General features: G+C 36.9%; 2 protein-coding genes across 2 annotated transcripts in view; both read right to left on the bottom strand.

Moving 5' to 3' along the window:
* Positions 1–21,251, bottom strand: part of LOC133529278 (uncharacterized) — a 60,609-nt gene that overhangs the window by 26,420 nt on the left and 12,938 nt on the right. The gene's annotated exons all lie outside the window — the stretch shown is intronic.
* Positions 17,782–21,251, bottom strand: part of LOC133529283 (uncharacterized) — an 18,837-nt gene continuing 15,367 nt past the window's right edge. Inside the window, exons 5-6 of the mRNA XM_061866980.1 lie at positions 19,251–19,500; positions 17,782–17,840 (exon numbers count right to left, since the gene is read on the bottom strand). Of these exons, the coding sequence (XP_061722964.1) occupies positions 17,782–17,840; positions 19,251–19,500 (309 nt within the window). The remainder of the gene's footprint in view (positions 17,841–19,250; positions 19,501–21,251) is intronic.

A 21,251-nucleotide genomic window follows, 5' to 3' on the forward strand; every position in this document is an offset into this window, starting at 1 on the left:
ACTCACTCCTGGCTATTTTGTGCGGCTTTCTTATTCTTTCTTATACAAGTTGGACCCGAGTATGTCCTTAAACTTCAATTTCTTCTTCTTCCATCCCTTTTCCCTTTATTTGGGGTCGGGCCTCCTCACATATTTGCGCCAGGATGTCCTGTCCTGGGTTGTCTGTACTGGCAATTGGTTGGCGGCGGGCTTGCTTGAGGTCTCCTTGTATTTTGTCCTTAAACTTCAACTTTAACATTTATTCAGCAAATAGGCCACAAGGGCACTTTTACACGTCAATATGGAATTTACATACAAGCAAAAACAAGCACATCAACAATTAAGTATAAAATACAATTACAAAAAATAACTAAAATAATAATAATAACAAACAAACAGATACAAAAAAAAATCTTAAATTATTTAGAGGTGTAAATATCTCTAAATGTCAGAACTAAATGACTTTTATCAACGTCCAAAAGAGAGATATGACCGTTGTGAATGTTCAGCTCGCTTTGTGTGGCAGGGCACAGCGGATATCTTTCCAGGTCTAGAGCAGAGCCCAACTGGGGAAGTACCTCCACCTTACAGAAAACCGCAGCCAAATAACACTAGACCCTACTCATAGTGTTGTGTTCCTGCCGGTGAGTAAAGTTGCCAGAGCTCAATGAGGGTGTGGAGTGTTAGGCTCGGCAACGCGCACGTAACTCCTCCGGAGTTGCAGGCGTCCCATCACCCGTAAAAGTGCATGGCGACTTTACCAATGACTTCATTCATAATTTCTCCATGCAATTTCAGCTCACTGTACATAGGTTACGGAGACTGCTTACTACCAGGCGGGCCGTATGCTTGTTTGCCACCGACGTATAGTATAAAAAAGATAAATTACAAATCAGTGCTTTTTTGAGGTCGAATTTAGAAATATGCATCGAACTTTAGTAATGGTTATGGCTGACTTACTCGTTTCGGCGCCTTGGGACCACAAATGAAAATGACCACTTCAAAATAACCGCTTTTGCAAAATAAGATTGTTTAGAATTCTAGATATTGTACATTTATTCATGTATTATTTTGTGTATTTATGGGGCTGCAATACAGTCAGCTTCAACCTACCTAAAGTGAAATAAATGATTTCAATTCAAATGAACAATATACGCAAGAAAATTAAATTTATATTTAAAGCTCCAGACATCATAAGTAGTAGCAGGTTTGTTATTCAACTGATATGAAGTAATTAAACCAGTTTTCCTCACCAATGTTATAATACTTGATGATCAAACGAACTTCTTGAAGTGAAGTTCGATCGATATTATGAGTCACTTCATTTGAAGATATAATTTTATATTAACCATGTAGTTTCCCTATTGTACAGATAGCATCGCACACATTTAAGAGTAACTATTTTGATTAAAACTGTGAAAAACAACTTCCACCCACTTCCGTTTACTGGTTACCTGCGTGCGGCGACCGCTGCGCTCTTCATTATTTTTAGAGAAGGCAGAAACCAAAACTTATATCAGGGTTCTAGGGTGGGTGGGACCTTATATTATATCTTCAAATGAAGTGACTCATATAATATCGATCGAACTTCACTTCAAGAAGTTCGTTTGATCATCAATTATATTTCGTCACTTCATTTTTCAGATATAATTTTATATTAACCATGTAGATGTTTAGAGATATAAGTTTTGGTTGAAATAAGACGAAAGCTTTGGCTGTCTGAGTGTCTGGTTTAAGTTAAGACGTTCCTCCTAACTAGCACATGGACGCCGGGACGTCCCAGAGAGAAAAAAAAACTTCTCAATGTATATGCCATGCCAATGACCGCAGGATTTTTATTTTATTTACTGTACGTTACGTATACACCGTACTAACATTAGAAATATATTATTAAAAAACATCATAATGAGACACTAAAAACATATGTATATCTATCTTAGTCCGAAGTAAAATAAGTCATTCGGGTGAAATTTATTTGTTAATATTAACCATGGTGATAAACCAAAATATTTTGTATATATATTTTTTATTTTATTTTATTTATCTGACCTACTGTATTTGCAGTTAGGCCGTTACTCATATAAAATATATATTTATGTTATGGTATAATATTTCAAATTATTAGATTATAAGTTAATCGCCGTGTATATATGGCTAGAATTTATTTATTTTCAGGTGCTAAAGATTTATTTTGATCAGAATTTATTTATTTTCAATTTCTAGAGATTTATTTTCATCAGTTGTATTAAGTTAGTGTCCCAAATATACCATATTTTGATGTTTTGAGTTATATTATTTAAAATCGTATTTCAGTCGTTTAACTTTAACCAATTCTATAATAAAAGAAAACGATCTGATGATCCTTTTTTATGAAAACACATGATACTATTTTAATTGACTGCTAAAGAAATCCAGAAGTATGGTAAATGAAACTGAACCAAAATTAAATCAATGCTTTAGCGAACAACTGTGTAATGGGTTGTGTTTTAAGCCATCAAGTAATTGAAGTTATTATCACTGTATCGAACGCAGAGTAGCCCACCTGCGTAGACTGCAGACCAAGTTCAGGACATAATATGTGTACACAAGTATACTGTGGCAATTGAGTTATGAAGCCTTGTTTAAAAGCATAAAGAAAGTTTAGGTATGTAGGTTCAAAATAAAAAGTACATATTAGGTATGTACACGTGATACATATATATATATATATTTATATATATATTTTAATACACCTTTTAGGATATCAAAACAAAGCCTAATAATCCCGTTTCAATTTGTTGTTCACAATGAAACATAATTCACTAAGATTCTATACACTTTGTGGTCTACTTTACATTCAGTTTAATTCGAGTTCAAAAAGTAGAATTAATTCATAAAACGTCCATTTATGAATGTATGAAAGTTCACTAGCGGTCCTTGTCCGCGATACGGAATTAAAGAAGACAGGCGGTACTACTATTGATATCAACTTCAGACTCGTCTAAGAGTAATAATAACTAAAATAAGACGTAATTTATGTCAACGATACAACCCAGCGTTACCTCCAGACAGGGTAGGATACGTTGTATTCATTGAGAAGATGGCGACAATGAGAAAATTCAGTTATTAGGCTCATGCACACGCATGTCGGCTTACAGCAGCTCCTGCTGAACGAATAGTGACACAACGAGTCTTTGTAGATACAAAGACTCACGCGGCCTAGCGCGTTTTAAGATTTTTAATTTAAAAATAATAGTTTTTTATTTTATTTTCTCCAAAACGTGTCTAACGTCATTAAAATGCATTAAAATCTCTGATCTATTCAAGAAGAAATATATTTTGGATTTTATCAAATGCAAAAATCCATCATGTTCTTGAAATATAAGAAATATATGAACGTGCATAAATCCATATGCTTTCGGTTAAGATATGAAAAAATAAATTTATAAGGCTACTATAACTACTACTCAACTTTCGAAGTTATTTCTTATATAACATTATAATTTACCCAAATTGAAATGTTTATTATTGCGCTCATATTGCATATAATAAATAGGGCAAGGGCCAAGGCCTATTAATGACATCGGAATATATTTATAAATTAATTTTATATACCTAATGTATATTCGAGCTACTCGTATTACGGTGCTAAGTTAATAATAACCAGTTAAACCTGAGTAGGTAAAGTCAGCGTACAACATACATGATCAGTAATTAGCTTAATAAACATATGTACATGACTCCATGTGACAAGTCTTTTCATTCGAATAAAGATAAATAAGATGACCTTTTTTCTTTTATTAAATATTAATGACAGCATGACACTATTGACCATATTTACACAAATATCGGTGCTGTAGCTGCTATTCTCTCAGCGCAAACTAAACTAGCACAGCAATCAACCACGATAACAATCCATAGTTTTTCACGTTAAGCATCAAATCTCAAATGCCCTCTATTTTTATTTTATCCAAATATTCGCTCTGTCGGTAACGAAAGACATAGACGTAATGTTGTATATTTTTATAATGTATAAAAAATACACTTATAGAATAACTGGCATAATAAAATAAAAAAATGTATTGCTACTGTGGTTGTATTGCGAGTTTAGAAAACAAATATTATATTTAGTGGTTCGGTCTTAATTTTATGAATGACTATATTAATTATACAGTAGTATAATTAGATTACAGATACTAAATGTATATGTACATATATTTCAAACTTAGCAAAAACATATTGCATAACCGTTTTGAGTGTTTTAAGTCTAGTGAACGTATTGCATAGTACCATCGCAATGGCTGAAAGAGTACCGCGACAGACACATGAGAGTTGAACCATACATTTATTTATTTTATACGATTTCTATTACCTAATTAATTATTTAGTTATTTAAGTAGTAATCTGAGGGGTAATCCTTTAAAGGATAATCAGAGGGTAATCGTCTTGTTGTTTTAATACAATTAAATAAATATATGAATAGGTATTTACCTAGTTACCGATTATTTACAACCATAAAAATAAACACTCAATGTCTGTGAGAGATGCGAACAAAATATCTTAATATGTGCAACTCGCCAAAATGAAGAGAAAACCATATTCTGATTAACTCAGATGGATGGTACTCTAGTGGTGCTTGACACTGAGCTCTTGCAAATTGTTCTAGTAAATTGTGATGAAAAAACTCGTCTTCCTCTAATTCAATTGAAGTAAGTGTACTTATTATAATTCAATGATTCAATTGAATTAATTATCCGGTATAACTTTAAGAAAAAATCTAATTTTCAATCAGATAATAAATAAGTACTTACTGGCATCGCCTATGAGCGACCATGACAATTACTCATTTATATCAAGTTTTGTTATATCTCATTTTGAGAAATAAATATTCTTAAAACTGATATTATAAATAGGTATATTTTGATATAAGTATTCATTTGGTTGACTCTTTTTTATGCGATTTAATATAGGAGTAAACCAAAGTTGCCCATAACATTATTGACGTACGTAGCCATATTTTTCTAGTTCGATTTATGAATGTTTCTGCATATCATAATGATTTAAAAATCGACACCAAAAAGTATGCACTGTCAGGGCACCACTATACATATTAACAAGATATTTTATCAAGATTAACTTTAGAAATTGCTTTCAAATCCATTACAGGTCTTTTATGACATATAAGAGTTTAAATATTGTACGTCAGAAAGAATATACTTTAAATAATACTGTGGCGTGATGTAGGTACACGTAGCAATTCCCACTTTTAGAGACAAGTTATACCTACCCAATGTATTAATATTATATTTATGTGGGTAGTGTAGTATAAAAACAATGTACTATTGTGTTAAATACAACATTTGTGAGTCGCTTGTTGATTTACATTCAACCTATGGGCGGGGATTCATACTTCTTTTTTCATTTAATACCGTACTATGGGTTAGGTGTGAGTAAAATTTGGATATATTTTAAGTGTTGGGCCGTCTAAAACCAAATAAAAAGAAAGCCTCCCTCGGCTTTATAACACAACATTATTCCCATTTTTAAGGCAATAAATTTCCCACAAAATATATGGGTATTATGAAAAATGCACCAATATGAATGTCTAGGCCCTTTGTTTCGTTGTGCGTTGTGCATTATCCGATCTTTTGGTTCACGACCAATCGCCGCGCCGGGCGAAATCGGTGTTCGAAATACGAACAGACTTTCCTTCGTGTTGGTTCACGACCAACCCCCAGGATGATTTTTTATGCCTTAGTTTCGTTGTGCGTTATCCGATCTTATACCTTCGTGTTGGTTCACGACCAACCCCCGGGCGAAATCGGTGTTCGAAATACGAACAGACTTTCCTTCGTGTTGGTTCACGACCAACCTCCAGGATGATTTTTTCCATCGTGTTAGTTCTCGACTAACCTCCAGGATGTATGTATGTCCTTCAAGTTGAAGGATTGCACAACGATTTTAAAAACAAATATATGTATATTGCACAACGAATTCAATGAAATCTCACAGCTAACACCATAGTAGGCAACGAAGATCGTTATAAAAAATGTGGTCTTGTGCCGAAGTGTTCGGCAACTAGACCGAGGTGTGGACGCTACCACGCACAAATAAAGAATGAAGAGCGCAGCGGTCGCCGCACGCAGGTAACCAGTAAGCGGAAGTGGGCGGAAATTGGTTTTCACAGTTTTAATCAAAATAGTTACTCTTAAATGTGTGCGATGCTATCTGTACAATAGGGAAACTACATGGTTAATATAAAATTATATCTGAAAAATGAAGTGACGAAATATAATTCCCATTTTTAGGGCAATAAATTTCCCACAAAATATATGGGTATTATGAAAAATGCATCAATATGAATGTCTAGGCCCTTTGTTTCGTTGTGCGTTGTGCGTTATCCGATCTTTTGGTTCACGACCAATCGCCGCGCCGGGCGAAATCGGTGTTCGAAATACGAACAGACTTTCCTTCGTGTTGGTTCACGACCAACCCCCAGGATGATTTATTCCTTTGTTACGTTGTGCGTTATCCGATCTTATGCCTTCGTGTTGGTTCACGACCAACCCCCGGGCGAAATCGGTGTTCGAAATACGAACAGACTTTCCTTCGTGTTGGTTCACGACCAACCTCCAGGATGATTCTTTCCTTCGTGTTAGTTCTCGACTAACCTCCAGGATGTATGTATGTCCTTCAAGTTGAAGGATTGCACAACGATTTTAAAAACGAATATTGCACAACGAATTCAATGAAATCTCACAGCTAACACCATAGTAGGCAACGAAGATCGTTGTAAAAAATGTGCTCTTGTGCCGAAGTATTCGGCAACTAGACCGACGTGTGGACGCTACCACGCACAAATAAAGAATGAAGAGCGCAGCGGTCGCCGCACGCAGGTAACCAGTAAACGGAAGTGAGTGGAAGTTGTTTTTCACAGTTTTAATCAAAATAGTTACTCTTAAATGTGTGCGATGCTATCTGTACAATAGGGAAACTACATGGTTAATATAAAATTATATCTGAAAAATGAAGTGACGAAATATAATTATAATTATAACATTATCAATATTTTTCCTTCCCGGTGGTGAGCCACAAACTGTCTGAGGAAAACTGGTTTAATTACTTCATATCAGTTGAATAAAAAACCTGCTACTACTTATGATTTAAGATTTAATATAGTGGATTTTTAATCTCATATTTTTCTATAAAACTTATAAACTAAACTTAATTATAACCATCGAAATTAAAAATAAATAGAAAAAAAAAACCCAAAACCTAAACTAAAATAAAAATTCACCCCTCGGAAAGGTGCCGTAGATGCTGGCAGCATTACCCCGCTGGATTGCAATACTAATGCGCTGTGCGAGGAAGCTGCCAGCCGCAGCCCCACGGTCCCCAGTCGCATTGGATGTGCTTGGGTGACTAAGGTACCATACCGGGTTACACACCTTAGCATATTCCACCCAAATCTCTTCAGCCATTGCTTGACTAAGTAAACATTATCTAAACAAACAAACTTTCTCAAATGTACCTATAATATTTAGGATACACGGCATCAGCGGGTGGCGCGCATTATGCAACACTACGTCCCTCACCGCGTGGGACGGTTTTGGAACTCATTGTCGAACGGCAGAGAAGCTCAATTACTTATCTATTATGCACGAGGTTTTGCAACCCGTGACCCCAAGACACTTGTATCACTCTAGGCGGAACTGCTGAGGTTGGGAAACTAATTGTTTAGATGTAATTACAATATTTATGATTTATACGCTGACGAGCTATGAGATAAGGCGCTTGGTACGCACGCAAACTTTGCGGAGATGAGAGGATCCGACACGTGCGGGTATCGACCAATTTCATTGGTTGTAAATGTTGTAATCCGGCGGAGCGGAGAACAGAGGGCCTACCGCAAACCACGTTCGACGTGTTGCCTCTCTGTCGCACTTGTACATTTGTAAGTTAGTGTGATAGGGAGGCAACACGTCGAACGTGGTTCGTGGTAGGCCCTCAGGTGTGGATTACATCCTATGCTATTGGTTGATCCGTAAGCAACCAAAAACGTTCCTATATGACGCTATAATCGGATACATCTCGGTCGCTACAGAACCTGTGACCTTTCATGAGTTCAAATTCCACGTTTAGAATTTTTTAAAGATAACATAATATAGGTGACATACGTAAGTTGATGAGTAGTCCGATGGCTATCTAAATGCACCAATAAAATTTAGTACGGCCAGAAAAAAAAGCAAATCTTATTTGCTTCCATCGCAGGTGACTGATCATCGCAATCCTTTAGATCCTAGAATAAGATAACAGAACAAACTTATCTCTCAAAACGTGTAACGCGCGCATCTTTCAACAACCGGTGGGCGGTATATTATTCTTGGCATAAACAATTCACCGATTAACTATCTGAGTATCTACAATATATACAATTATATTTACATGCAAATCAAACTGATAGCGTTCAAGAATGCAATATGCTCCTAAATTACTATTTATAATTATCATATATATTTTGACTGACGTGTACTACGTCAGTCAAAATATATATGATGTACATTACCATGCAAACTTCCACCGAAAATTGGTTTGAACGAGATCTAGTAAGTAGTTTTTTAAATACGTCATAAAAAAAAACCCATACGTGTGGGGTATCTATGGATAGGTCTTCAAAAAGGATGTTGAGGTTTCTAATATCATTTTTTTCTAAACTGAATAGTTTTGCGCGAGAGACACTTCCAAAGTGGTAAATGTGTGCCATCCCCCCCCCCCCCCCCCCCTACCCCTGTAACTTCTAACATAAGAGAATGATAAAACTAAAAAAAATATATGATATACATTACCATGCAAACTTCGACTGAAAATTGGTTTGAACGAGATCTAGTAAGTAGTTTTTTTTTAATACGTCATAAATGGTACGGAACCCTTCATGGGCGAGTCCGACTCGCACTTGGCCGCTTTTGTAGATTCAGTTTCTACAATGGAAGTTTTTTAAATGGTGGGGCCATGGGGACGGGGTGGGGATGGTCATATGGATGGGAGCAAGGTCTACGACACAGAGTTATATTAGCTTGTATATTTTTAACATGAGGTTTTGAGTATATTCAAAAGCATTAGTTAGTATTGTATCGCATACTTTAAATATTTGTCCGTACATTCGCTTGGCTCGATTCCGCCGTAAACCGTGACCTTAATTTAACTCTTACTGAATGAATTAAGACAGTCAGAGTACAAGGGGCACCGTTAATAGAGCAACCGAGGCCTGGGACCATTACTGCCCACGTGCTGTGTACAGAAGTATAAGTAATAGACGTCACTAGGATACATTAAGTAATTGAACGAACATAGTTTATTTTACTAGGGGCAAAACAAATAGTATGAGGATTCCCTACAAGTGGTCGGGCTTGCCCCGGTGATGTGATAGTTTTACCTCAACTTACCTTATTCTGTGAGCCCGTGTCCGTGGCGTTGTGTCGCCACGTGCGCCGGCGCAAGAGGGAGAGGGAGTGGGGTACATTAGCTAGACGCAGATCAAGCCCCGATCAAACAGCAACTGTCGCAATCGCAACAATGGCACCGCCGCAATTCTCAGACCGCATCTGCTATCAGATGTTGCGGTGACGTCATCGTCGCAACCCAAGCCAAGTGTGTTATGAGGACATGCAGTAGCGGTGCCTCCGCCTCGCAAAAGTTATTGAGCTTATCCTCCAGATTAGGAAAATAAACTAAAATGACTTTACGGTGACGAGTATCATAATATACGCAAGTCGCAAACTAATCTAATGACCGGGGTCGTAAAACGTCTCATTTCCACTGACACGGTCGCAGCAGGACTGGCAGGAGTGAAAAGACATTAATATGACCGCAGTCGTCCGTTGTGGATAGATAGTGTGGTTGGCAAAGGTGCCTAGCCAAGGTGACAATCGTTTGCGCTACGATAACGAAACGCTTGGTGTTTCTCTATCACTCTTCCATATTAGTGCGACAGTGACAGTTACATTTTGTTAGCTACGGAGCGTAAGCGATTGGCATGTTGGCTACGCAGTCAGATCACATATAGCAAGATTACACAGACTGCATCTGTGCATCTGCTTCAGATTGATCATAAATACATGCAGGCAGTTGGGTATCCTTGTACATATATAATGTTAATGTTTATTAGGCAGTTAATCGATTGATGGCCTCAGTCCACTAGATCTAATAAATACGATTGGTAGCCTCAGTTTGATGTATAATCTGACTGCAGAATTGGACACAACCCAAACGTTACAGTTAGGGTTCAATCAAAAGTTAAATGTATCATCAATCTTCATGCATACCTAGTAAGTATTGGCTGTTTCGAGTCAACCCGACAGCCGCACACCACACAAGTTTGGTTCAAGTTGGTAGTGATTTTTATGATAATTTTTCTGCTACCGGCAACGATACCACAATGCTTATAAATAATGGACACGTGGAAAAATTTAAGTTTCGGGCGAGACTCGAATTCGGCACTCTGGTTTAAGCTCTGCCAGTTGAGCTACCGAGACTTACCCGATGACAGCGAATATTTTCACCGTATCCTTCATTATGTGCCTTAGGGAGACGCATCTACCGTAAAATCATTAGGCACACTTTTTATGCATCTTTTTTCTAAGGCTATCTCGGCGTACATTACTTGATATGCTTGTTTGCCATCGACGTGGTATAAAAAAAACATGGAATGGCATGATAGCGCGCTCGTCTTTTACTAACGTACGGTGGTACAAAAAGAGACATAATCTTTGTCTTCCTGCAGGTGTCGTGTCGTGGGTCGCGGTGTCAGGTCTCAAAACACCGGCGTGTTTAGTCTTCGTTGCAATAACACGCGTCTAGGTTCACCGCTCGTAATATCATAATACATTACTTAACTTATTGTTTGGAAAATGAAACCCAAACTTCATGTATGCAGGATACAGTGAAACAGTTTGATAATGAATAGTTTCATAACAGAGGAGCACCAATTCAGGTAAAATATTTACTACACAAACGTCTATAACCATTTTACGTGAAGTGGATATCACATATCACCATCAGGATTTCAAAAATCTGCCTCCTTACGATCTTGGGCTTTTTCGGTCACAGGCAGACAATAATTTTTGACCTTTACAGCTTTTTTCTTTTTCTTTTTTCTCTTTAGAGTCGTTGATGTGAGTCAATCGGTCCTCGCTAGAAATACGGGCGGCCGGTTGCTCTTTGTTTGATAAAAGCTATATTTGTTGTGTTTTGTGGTGAATTACTAGTTTTTTGTTGGGTTAGGTCCCCGCAACGATACGCATGGCCTTCTCTCAAGTTTTCAATCACCTGCAAATGATTTTATTATGTTTAATTAAAAGTTTTTAGAGTGTCTATTATATATTTTGTAATATACTTAATAAATGAATTTAGTGTTTCTTCTTTTTCGGTTATCTGGTTTATATTGTATGGTTCCATCTTTACAGCTCAGCAGCTTGCAAGAGTTTTCAGAAGCTTTCAAGAACTTGCCAACACAGGAAAAGATAAGGATTTCTTAAAGATATAGGAGGAAAATTAGCAGACTCGCCTGATGTTAAACAAATTCCGTTGCCCGTGGCCATCTGCATCACAAGCATATGGCTGCAAGTGTGTTGCCAGAATTTAAGATGGGAGTACGCTCTTTTCTTGAAAGTTTGAAGATCGTATCGGTCCGAAAATAACGCGGGCGACAGTTCATTCCACAGTTTAGCTGTGCGAGGCCAGAAGCTTCTGGACCAACGCACCGTTGAGTTGACTGCCAACCATCTAAGTGGTGAATACAGAGAAAGCTACCAATAAGATCTACTTTAGTTAGAACATTTACTCGTACATTTAAGTAAGTGACACATTGCTACTTTTGAAACGTTTCAGAAGCAGATTGAGGACAAAATAGCAAAAAACTGTATTGCTACCATTGATAGTAAATAAAGTCTTAACTGGTTAGAATTGTAATAAAAACGGAAAGGATCCATATTGCAATATTTATGAATACCAGTTGAGTTATACATATTAACTTTAATAACAGCAGCTATATTGTAAAAAACACTGTGTCGGTTATAAACCGGATTTTAATAATGTCGTTATCTTGTAACTAATCAAATACCATCAGTTTTTAAAATAAACATGATTTACATACATTGATTTAGTAAACTGCGTAAAATCGATTTAGTCAGGTAAACGAGATGGCGCTGTACGGCTCCATACATTTTGCGGTAACTCTGACTGTAAAAAGTTGCCGAGGGGCACGTAATTTTCTTAGACTTTGCCTCTCTATTATAATCAATTCTCTTATTTCTTTTTGATGTATAACTTAGTCACTACAACGATGGCTTTTTTAAATTTTTATACAAAATATATCGATTTTCAGAGAAAGACGATAATCGATAAGTTTAGTATGTATTTTCCACCATTTTGCATGATTACACATAATATAACGATTGACTCGAAAAAACACGACACTTTTTGTTATATATCATATAGAGGGAAACAGTTAATAACATTCGAGTACTTAATCAGTCCTGGCCAACTAATTGCTTTATTAATGAACAGGAAAGTCACAAGCAAGTTATTCAGAAACCGTTTGATGGAACTGTGCATAACTCCGTCTACCGCGCATCCCCTTATAAGTGATGTTGGAGCTGTGACGAGTTTGGCACTATTGGCACCAGTCGGTAACTGTACACTGCGGCCGGGTAACGGTGCCGCAGGGATCTCCACTTTTCGAACAGACTTCGCACTGTTCAACGCGAATCTCGCGAATTGCGATAGAGAAATGTTAACTCACTGTCTTTCTTCAAAATCTTAGACTTGTAATTTGGCTTCTACCTCCGTTTTAAATAATTGGATTTGAGTAAAAACCATATTACTATAAAAACAGACGCGCTGATAACAGGACCGGTTTTGTGCTTCACCGTGAATAATAGCCCTGACAATAGGCCAGGTGACAAGTTTTTAGTAAGGGTATCAGTCGATCCGGATTGCTTTGAGGATCAAATTTCTAATGAGGCAATGTTTAATGTGCTACACTACGAAGAAATAGGAGCACGAAATCTCAATCTTTATTTAATATATCATTGAATTTGATTACGAAAGTCGGATTTATGTTAATGTGACTAAGTACTAATATTTTTTTATTTCTAAATTAATAATGCTTACAAACTAATTGACAAATTCAAATCCGCAACGTCGGTTTCGTCAGTTGGGTACAACCATAAGTCAGCAACAGGCGTCGTCGGAAGAATAAATTTGAGGAAAGTTGGGGCACTTCCCGTAAGCAGTTCCGGTTCCTGCAGGGAACTCTTAATTTGTAACTTGTTATATCTATAACTCTGTATCTTTAGGTATTTAAATAAAAGTAAACAAACAATTTGTACATTTATGAGTATTTATTGGTTAACCAACTAAATACAAAACCGCCTGGATCTGTCATATTTGATAATGTAATGTTTTCATCTACCATCAACTGACTTAAGGAGCCATTTGAGGGCATATTTTTAAGGTCCGACCGAGAACGCTTTTTTTGTCTCGGCCGAGACCGAGACCGAGACCGAGATTCAATGGGATTCTCGGCCGAGACCGAGACCGAGACCGAGAATTTATAAAATAGAGAAAAAATACGAATTTTGCACTAAAATTGTTTTTATAATCGAAATTCGACGATTTATCAGAAAAAAGTTATCATAATCAATTCCTAGCGCTATTAAACAGTATTTTCAGGGTTCTGTAGCCATAATGGCAAAAATTGAGCCCTTGTAGTTACGTCATGTCCTATGTCTGTCGGTCTGTGCGTATGTCACAGCCATTTTACTCAAAAACTATACGGTATATTTTATAACCAAAGTTGGAACGTAGGTGTAGATGTATTATGTAAGTCGCTTCTTAGTTTCGAAAAAAATAATGTAAAATATATTTTCAAATATATACTCCGTATAAATGTAACAAAAAGTAAAAAAAAATGTGGCTCATCATTAGAAAGGTCTTTAAAAATACAGAAAGGTTGCTAAAACGTTTTTTTTTATTAAATAAATACTTTTGACAATAATCGATTTAAAAAAAAATTGTGTGATCCCCTCTAACTTTTGAACCGGAAGAGCAAAACCATTAAAAAAATTCTTGTACTTACCTACTGCTTTGCTTTTTCCCTTTGACACAAATATATTTAGTATCAAAATATCCAGTGTCATTTTCCACTCACAAGTTAATCTAAGTTACATCCCGATAACAATATACACCCATTTATTGATCAATAACAACTACCACAAAACGAAAAAAACCAAATGAACAAGTCATTACTTGCAACCGCGCCTATCCGATCCCAACACTTAGTATTTGATAAGTAATTGGCTTAAAATGTGGCTATGAAACCAATTTAAATCACAAAAAACGTCACACCAACCGGGCGATGCAACCAACGAGTGGCTTAGACCCCGGGGCTCGTGCGCGGAAAATTCAAATTCACCAATGATAACTCATTGCTTATTCTCGGTCTCGGCAAGAATCTCGGCCCATTTTGGCCGAGAGCCGAGACCGAGATCTCGGCCCGATTTTCGGCCGAGAATGCCGAGACCGAGACCGAGACCGAGATCTCGGTCGGACCTTACATATTTTGTTTACTTTTATTTAAATACTTAAAGATACAGAGTTGTCATGTTATCGGTTTCATTTTAAAGCAGTTCATCCGACATCAATAAATTTTAGAACCTACCTAGAGGAAACAGAATACAGCTAGGTAAATCATCTAAAATCTGCGGAACCAGAAGATGGATATCGATTATTGTCTATTTGTTATTTAGCAAAGTTTCTTTAATTAGTTATGTGATGCTTTAAATCACCGCGACACAACAATCCATTAATTCACCGACCCATTTGTTCTGAGTCGACTTTTTCAACCGCTGAATCACTTTATACACGATTGAATTTCCATTATTTATGTCATTTATGTCTGACGGTGTGACGGTGAACGTAACTGAAGCGCGACAGCTCGAAAAGATTATAAATTGTTTTCTAATCGGAATACGAGTACACTGGGTATTGAAACTTTATGAACTGTAAATGTAAGTACTTCTGAATATTGCTCAATCGTCGATGATGGTAACCGTGACGAACGCGTTCCTTGTGTTACGTATATGCGATCAAATAGAGGTAATCTTTCCCTACCTTAGTCATCATCATGATGAAGATTAGGCTGTATGGAACTCGAACATGTTGCAGCTATGATGTACGGACGGCGTTAATGAAACAACAGCTCCGATGAAGATTATGATTTATTCTGCCCTAATTAGGCAGGTTACACGATTATATATGCAATGCTTACGTACTAATTATATACTACACCACACGCCTCACCAAAAAAGGAAAAAAAAAAAGAAAAATGCAATTTTGTTTTTCTTTTTTTTTTTTTTTTTACAAAATAAAACAAACTTTCATATTACACGCTAGGGTGAATACAACTTTGTACGGTTTTTATGAACCGACACTTCTTTATCCTTAACCTTTATTATTACATTTGGGTCAGATTCTCTTACAACTACGAATGGCCCTTTATACAGCGGGTCCAACTTATTACTAAGCGCTTCATTTTTAATTAAAATCAGATCGTCTGCTTTATAACTTATAGGGTTAATATAATGGTCGTATTGCGTTTTTCGCACCGATTTCCCTTGAATTAAATTACATTTTGCATCATATTGACATTTTTGTAATCTGTATTTTAATTCAAAGGCATAGTCATTAAAGTTATATATAGGATCCAATGAATTACAAAGATTACTCGGAATATTACATTGTCTGCCAAATACAAGCTCGTATGGAGTATATTTTGTTTGTGAATGAACAGTCGTATTGTAAGCAAAACACCAGTAGGGTAACCATGCACTCCAATTTCTAGTTTCATTGTTAGTTTGAATACGCAAATAAGATGTTAAATATTTATGATTATTTTCTAAGGATCCTATGGTTTGATGATGGTAAGATGTTGACTTTAGATGAGTTATGTTTAAAAGTTTGCATACCTCTTGCATTGTAGAGGATAAAAATTCGGTGCCCCGGTCAGTTATTATTTCTCGAGGGATACCGTATCTTAGAATGAAATTATTAACAAAAGCTGTCGCTACCGAGACAGTGTCCTTAGATGTAAGCGGATACGCCTCGACGTACTTGGTCAAGTCGCACTGAAGCGTTAATATATATGCATAATTATTACTATCCTTAACTAAGGGGCCCACTATATCTAAAAATAACCTATCAAACGCAAAGTTACCTGTGGTTGTTATGACCATCGGCTCCTTTGTATTTGCAAAGTATTTCTGTCGTTGACATTTGTCACATCTTTTGACGAACTCTGCCACGTCTTTGTCTAATCCTGGCCAAAAATAACGTTGTCGAATATTATTTAACATACGTCTGACTCCCGCATGACCGCTAGTCGGGAGCAGGTGGTAGTCATTCAATATCACGCGTTGTGTATCGCGGTTGTCAATTCGTGTGGTGCCTTTTAATATGCGCAATAAGGGTCCGGACCATTGCGTCATATTATTTATTATTCTAGCTAGCTCTTTAATTAAAGTCATGTTCTCATTATTTCTAAAAATGTATAAACAGTCGACTGATTTATTATTACAAAACTCGCTCAGTTCCCTCGCAAAGACAACTCGTGCGCGATGCGATCGGGTTACCGGCTTAACATAAACAATACTCTTATTTTTATCAAATGCATAATTATTATATAGCTCGTCACCGTTGTGACTTATATTTCTCCACTCGTTCTCATTTAAAAATCGTAACTCAGTATAGCTTTTAGGAGGTTTAAGTACTTCTACGACTCTAGGGTGATCAGTCCTATTATCTAAAGTCCTATCAACCTGGGAATTACTTTCCTGCTCCATTTGTTTTCTTCGCGCTCGCGTTAAAACTGAAATATAATTCTCGCTCATCTTTTTTAAGTCGTCACTGGTTAAAGTTATACGTGACAATGCGTCCGCGGCAATATTGTCTGTACCCTTTACATACCGTACAATAAAGTTATATTCTTCAAGAAGTAACCTAAACTTCATTAATCTGCTTGTGGGGTTGGTCATATTAAATAAATATACAAGTGGTCTGTGGTCGGTTTCCACTATAAACTGTCGTCCATAGAGATAAGGTCGAAAATATTTGATAGACCATGTTATTGCGAGAAGTTCTTTATCTACGGTGGGATAATTACGCTCAGCTTTATTTAAACTACGGCTCGCATATGCTACAGGGTGTCCGTTTTCGTTACAAAGAAGGGATCCTATTGCTATTCCAGATGCGTCAGTTTTTAAAATAAATTTGTTTTCTTCACTAAAGTCTGGGTATTGAAGTACTGGGGGTGTTGCTAATGATTCCTTAAGGGAAAGGAATGATTTTTTACATTCTTCATCCCATTTGAAGGTTACGTTTTTACGTGTTAAATTATTTAAAGGAACGCATGTCGCAGCAAAATTAGGAATAAATTTTCTATAATAATTTGCAAAAGCTACGAACCTCTTTACATCGTCCGTATTTTGTGGCTCCGGGTATTTCTGTAAAACTTTAACCTTTTCCGGGTCCGGTTTAATGCCGTCCGCCGAAACTATATGACCTAAATACAAAATTTCCTTCTTTAGAAATTCACACTTATTCGGATTTAATTTCAAATTAAATTTACGTAGCCGACTAAAAATTTCCATGAGATGTTTATTGTGCATCTCCAAATTTCTTCCGAAACAAACGAGGTCATCCATATAAATTAAGCATTTCTCATAATTAAGGCCAGACATGGCTATGGTCATGGCTCTTGAGAAATAGCTAGTACTGACCTTGAGGCCCATCGGGAGCCTTGTCATGGAATACTGGCCTGAAGGTGCCTGAAAGGCCGTATAAGGTCTACTTTTTTCATCTAAGCTAAGCTGGAAAAATCCTTGATGTAAATCCAAATGACTGAAATACATTGAGCCGGACAAAGAGTCTAATATATCGTTAATATTGGGAAGAGGGAATTTATCATCTACTATCCGATCATTTAATTTACGAAAATCTATTACAAACCGCCATCGTTTGTTACCTTCTGAATCTGGTTGTTTGGGCACTAATAGTACGGGACTAGACCACTCGCTATGTGTTGGTTCGATAATTTTCTCTCGTAGCATTTTTTGTACTTGGCTTTCTAGTTCTGATTTTTGAGAATGTGGTAACCTATACTGCTTTACATAAACAGGGGTCGCATCAGGTTTTAAATAAATATTTTGTGGGTCTAATTTAGAGGGAGCTAAGGTGTCGCCAGGTATATAAAAAATGTCAGAATATTTTGCGCAAATATTCTGAATTGAAGTTCTTTCCTCTTTATTTAAGTGCGATAATTCCAAAAGTGAAAACATGCTACGCACCCTATCTCCGGTAACTTTTACACCTTCAAATGCACATAATTCATATTGCCTAATACTTTTTACCTCTGGTCTAAAATAGTTAAGATGTACTTCTGTATCCCTTGTATTCAGTAATTGAATTGGTATCCTGCCTGCCCTGGGTGTACATAGTCCTCCTGCCAAGAAAACGCCATTACAGAGTTCATTTGGAATAACTATACAATCTTCAATAAATTCCGTGTTTATAAAAAATATTTTTTCACATCGCGGCGGTATACTTAAGTAGTTATTCGTATCTAATAATCCTAACTGCAGGGGTACCGTTAATTTTCCTATTTTATCTATGTCTAAGGAAAACGTATTACGCTCGTAGTCTATTATAGCGTTATATCTACGTAAAAAGTCTCGTCCTAATATGCCACTGGGACCGCAAGGTAAGTCTCGAAGTACGTGGAATTTATGACGCAGGCGGTGTCCATGTAAAGTAAAGTCTATATAAACAAAACCTTCTGTATAACGATCTCCGCCGATACCGATTATAGAAACGACTTCGTTTTGGATTGGAAGATTTAGTCGTACAACTGTTTCGTATTTCACGGCCGATATGGCGGCGCCCGTGTCTGCTAATAGATGGAATGTGTCTTCTCCAATTACTACTTCTAACGCGCTGTCATATTTGTATGCATATATCGATTTAGGGACGAAAAAAATCGTAACTCGGGTTTTCAGATGCATTTTGAGTTTCCCGATTGTCATTATTAGATGTCGAAGGTTGGGTTTCCTGCTCCTCTGCTACATATATGTTTGGCTGCCTACTATACCCCCGGTTAAATGAGTAACCGGATCTGCCTCTATAGAATCCTCGGCTCGGATTACTTAACCCGCGACCAATATTATTCTGAGCGTACGTACCTCGCAAGGCCCGGTTCTTGTCGTACGAATACCGCATGTCCATATTGCTGGTCATTCCCCTACGCGGGCTGTAAAAACCACGGCCTGCGCGTGGGTGGTACGATTGACCTGGAAAACCTCTTTGATTGACGAAGATTGAAGGCTCGTCGATACCTCTTGTGGACGATATCTCCTCGTCCTTTGCGGCCTGAATTGCGTCCTTTAATGTTGGAAGGTTCCTAGCTGAGAGTACGAGCCCTAAGTTGGGGTTCTGCAACCCATCGGTGAACCTTTTTACTGCCAACTTTTCGTTGACGGTTTTCAGTACCTTATACGCATTTTGATCGCCGTCAGCTTGAGAAACCGTTAAATCGACAAATAATTGCTCAATTTTTGTACCAAATTCATCAATAGAAAGTGAATGCTGCTTTATTTTCATCAAATTACTGTGTATAGCTGTGCTTGACTTTTTGGTCAGGAAATTATTTTTAAGGTCTGAAATAAGTGATTCGCAATTTGTGTATGATTGTGCCATTCGCAATTTAGCACTTTCGGATAACCGTGTTTTAAGTACGAAATTAACTAACTTAGGAATATTGTCCTGATCTAACATTGATTTGTATAATTCGATAGAATCAATTAGCTTTTTTGTAATATCTTCCTCTCCCGTCATTGCAGGTAAGAGGTGGACCGCAGTTTTGAGGTCGAATTTCTCCATGGTGTTTGACTTTACAATATGACTGCTCGTACAAAAATATTGAATTTTATTATATATATTTTCAATTTTACTCCGTAATTCGTTAATAGCTTCTACTGTATCCGGGCTAACATCTCCTTTCAAAATATTAATGTCTATCACCTTGCAACATGTTAAAAACGTATCATATACTTAACTCATTAGCTGTAATCAGCTTTTCCTTTAACTTTTCTCTTGTTCTTCTTTCAAGGCTTAATTTAAAAAGATTTTGCTTAAATTGGCTTAATTCATCATATAAATCTGTAAGTTGTTGAAGCATTGCAAATTTACTCAAGGAATATGACACGCTTCATATTCATTATACGTATAATAGTTAATCTAAGGCATAAAATTAACTCTACTAACTTACATTTTAAACACTGAACTTCACTTCACTTTCTTTGCACTCAGTACCCGCGTGGCACCTACGTCGTAGAGGGCACTGGGTCCATATTGAAGAAAAAAAAAAAAAAACGATCCGTTACACTTCCTCCGTTGACATTTAGAGACAGTATACATCTCTAATAAAGTATTTATTATTTCATAGATTCGATATTTGTAATTGTTTTTTTTTTTTTAATTTATTGTTTGTAAAAATGGACATGTAAAAGTGCCCCTGTGGCCTATTTGCTGAATAAATGTTTGATATTTGATATTTGATAGTTGGTTCGGTCTTCCTTCCCCGTCCAAATGATCGCCTGAAGGCCACGTGACCGTTAATTTCCCTTCGGACTATCTTCTTATGGCATCTCAAGTATATTTTATACAGTCCGTATATAAAAATCAAGCCAATGATGATAAGTATGGTCAGCAGGATAATATTTGTATTGCTGATATGGAATGCCAAATCCTTCACTGTGGCATTTGCCTCGTTGCTGCCTCCCGACGCTGTCTGGGCGATAATTACCTCCTGTGGTCTAGATGTACCTGACCCCATCTTAACAACACTAGCGTGGCGTCATTATTAACGAATTTACACCATCTACGCCTCAAAAACTGTATACGTGCTCCATTGTAATTGTTCGATTTATAACAAAACACTGTTTTTGATTTCAACTATAGTTCATATAGTATTAGTCTATTTAGTCCTCACATCTTAATTCAACCTTGCACTCGCGGAACGATACCGCTGCCTTAAAAGGCAGGGTCGCCATGTACGGACGGCGTTAATGAAACAACAGCTCCGATGAAGATTATGATTTATTCTGCCCTAATTAGGCAGGTTACACGATTATATATGCAATGCTTACGTACTAATTATATACTACACCACAATGATGAATATG

Source organism: Cydia pomonella, chromosome 20, assembly GCF_033807575.1.
Source record: "Cydia pomonella isolate Wapato2018A chromosome 20, ilCydPomo1, whole genome shotgun sequence".
Lineage (NCBI taxonomy): Eukaryota > Metazoa > Arthropoda > Insecta > Lepidoptera > Tortricidae > Cydia > Cydia pomonella.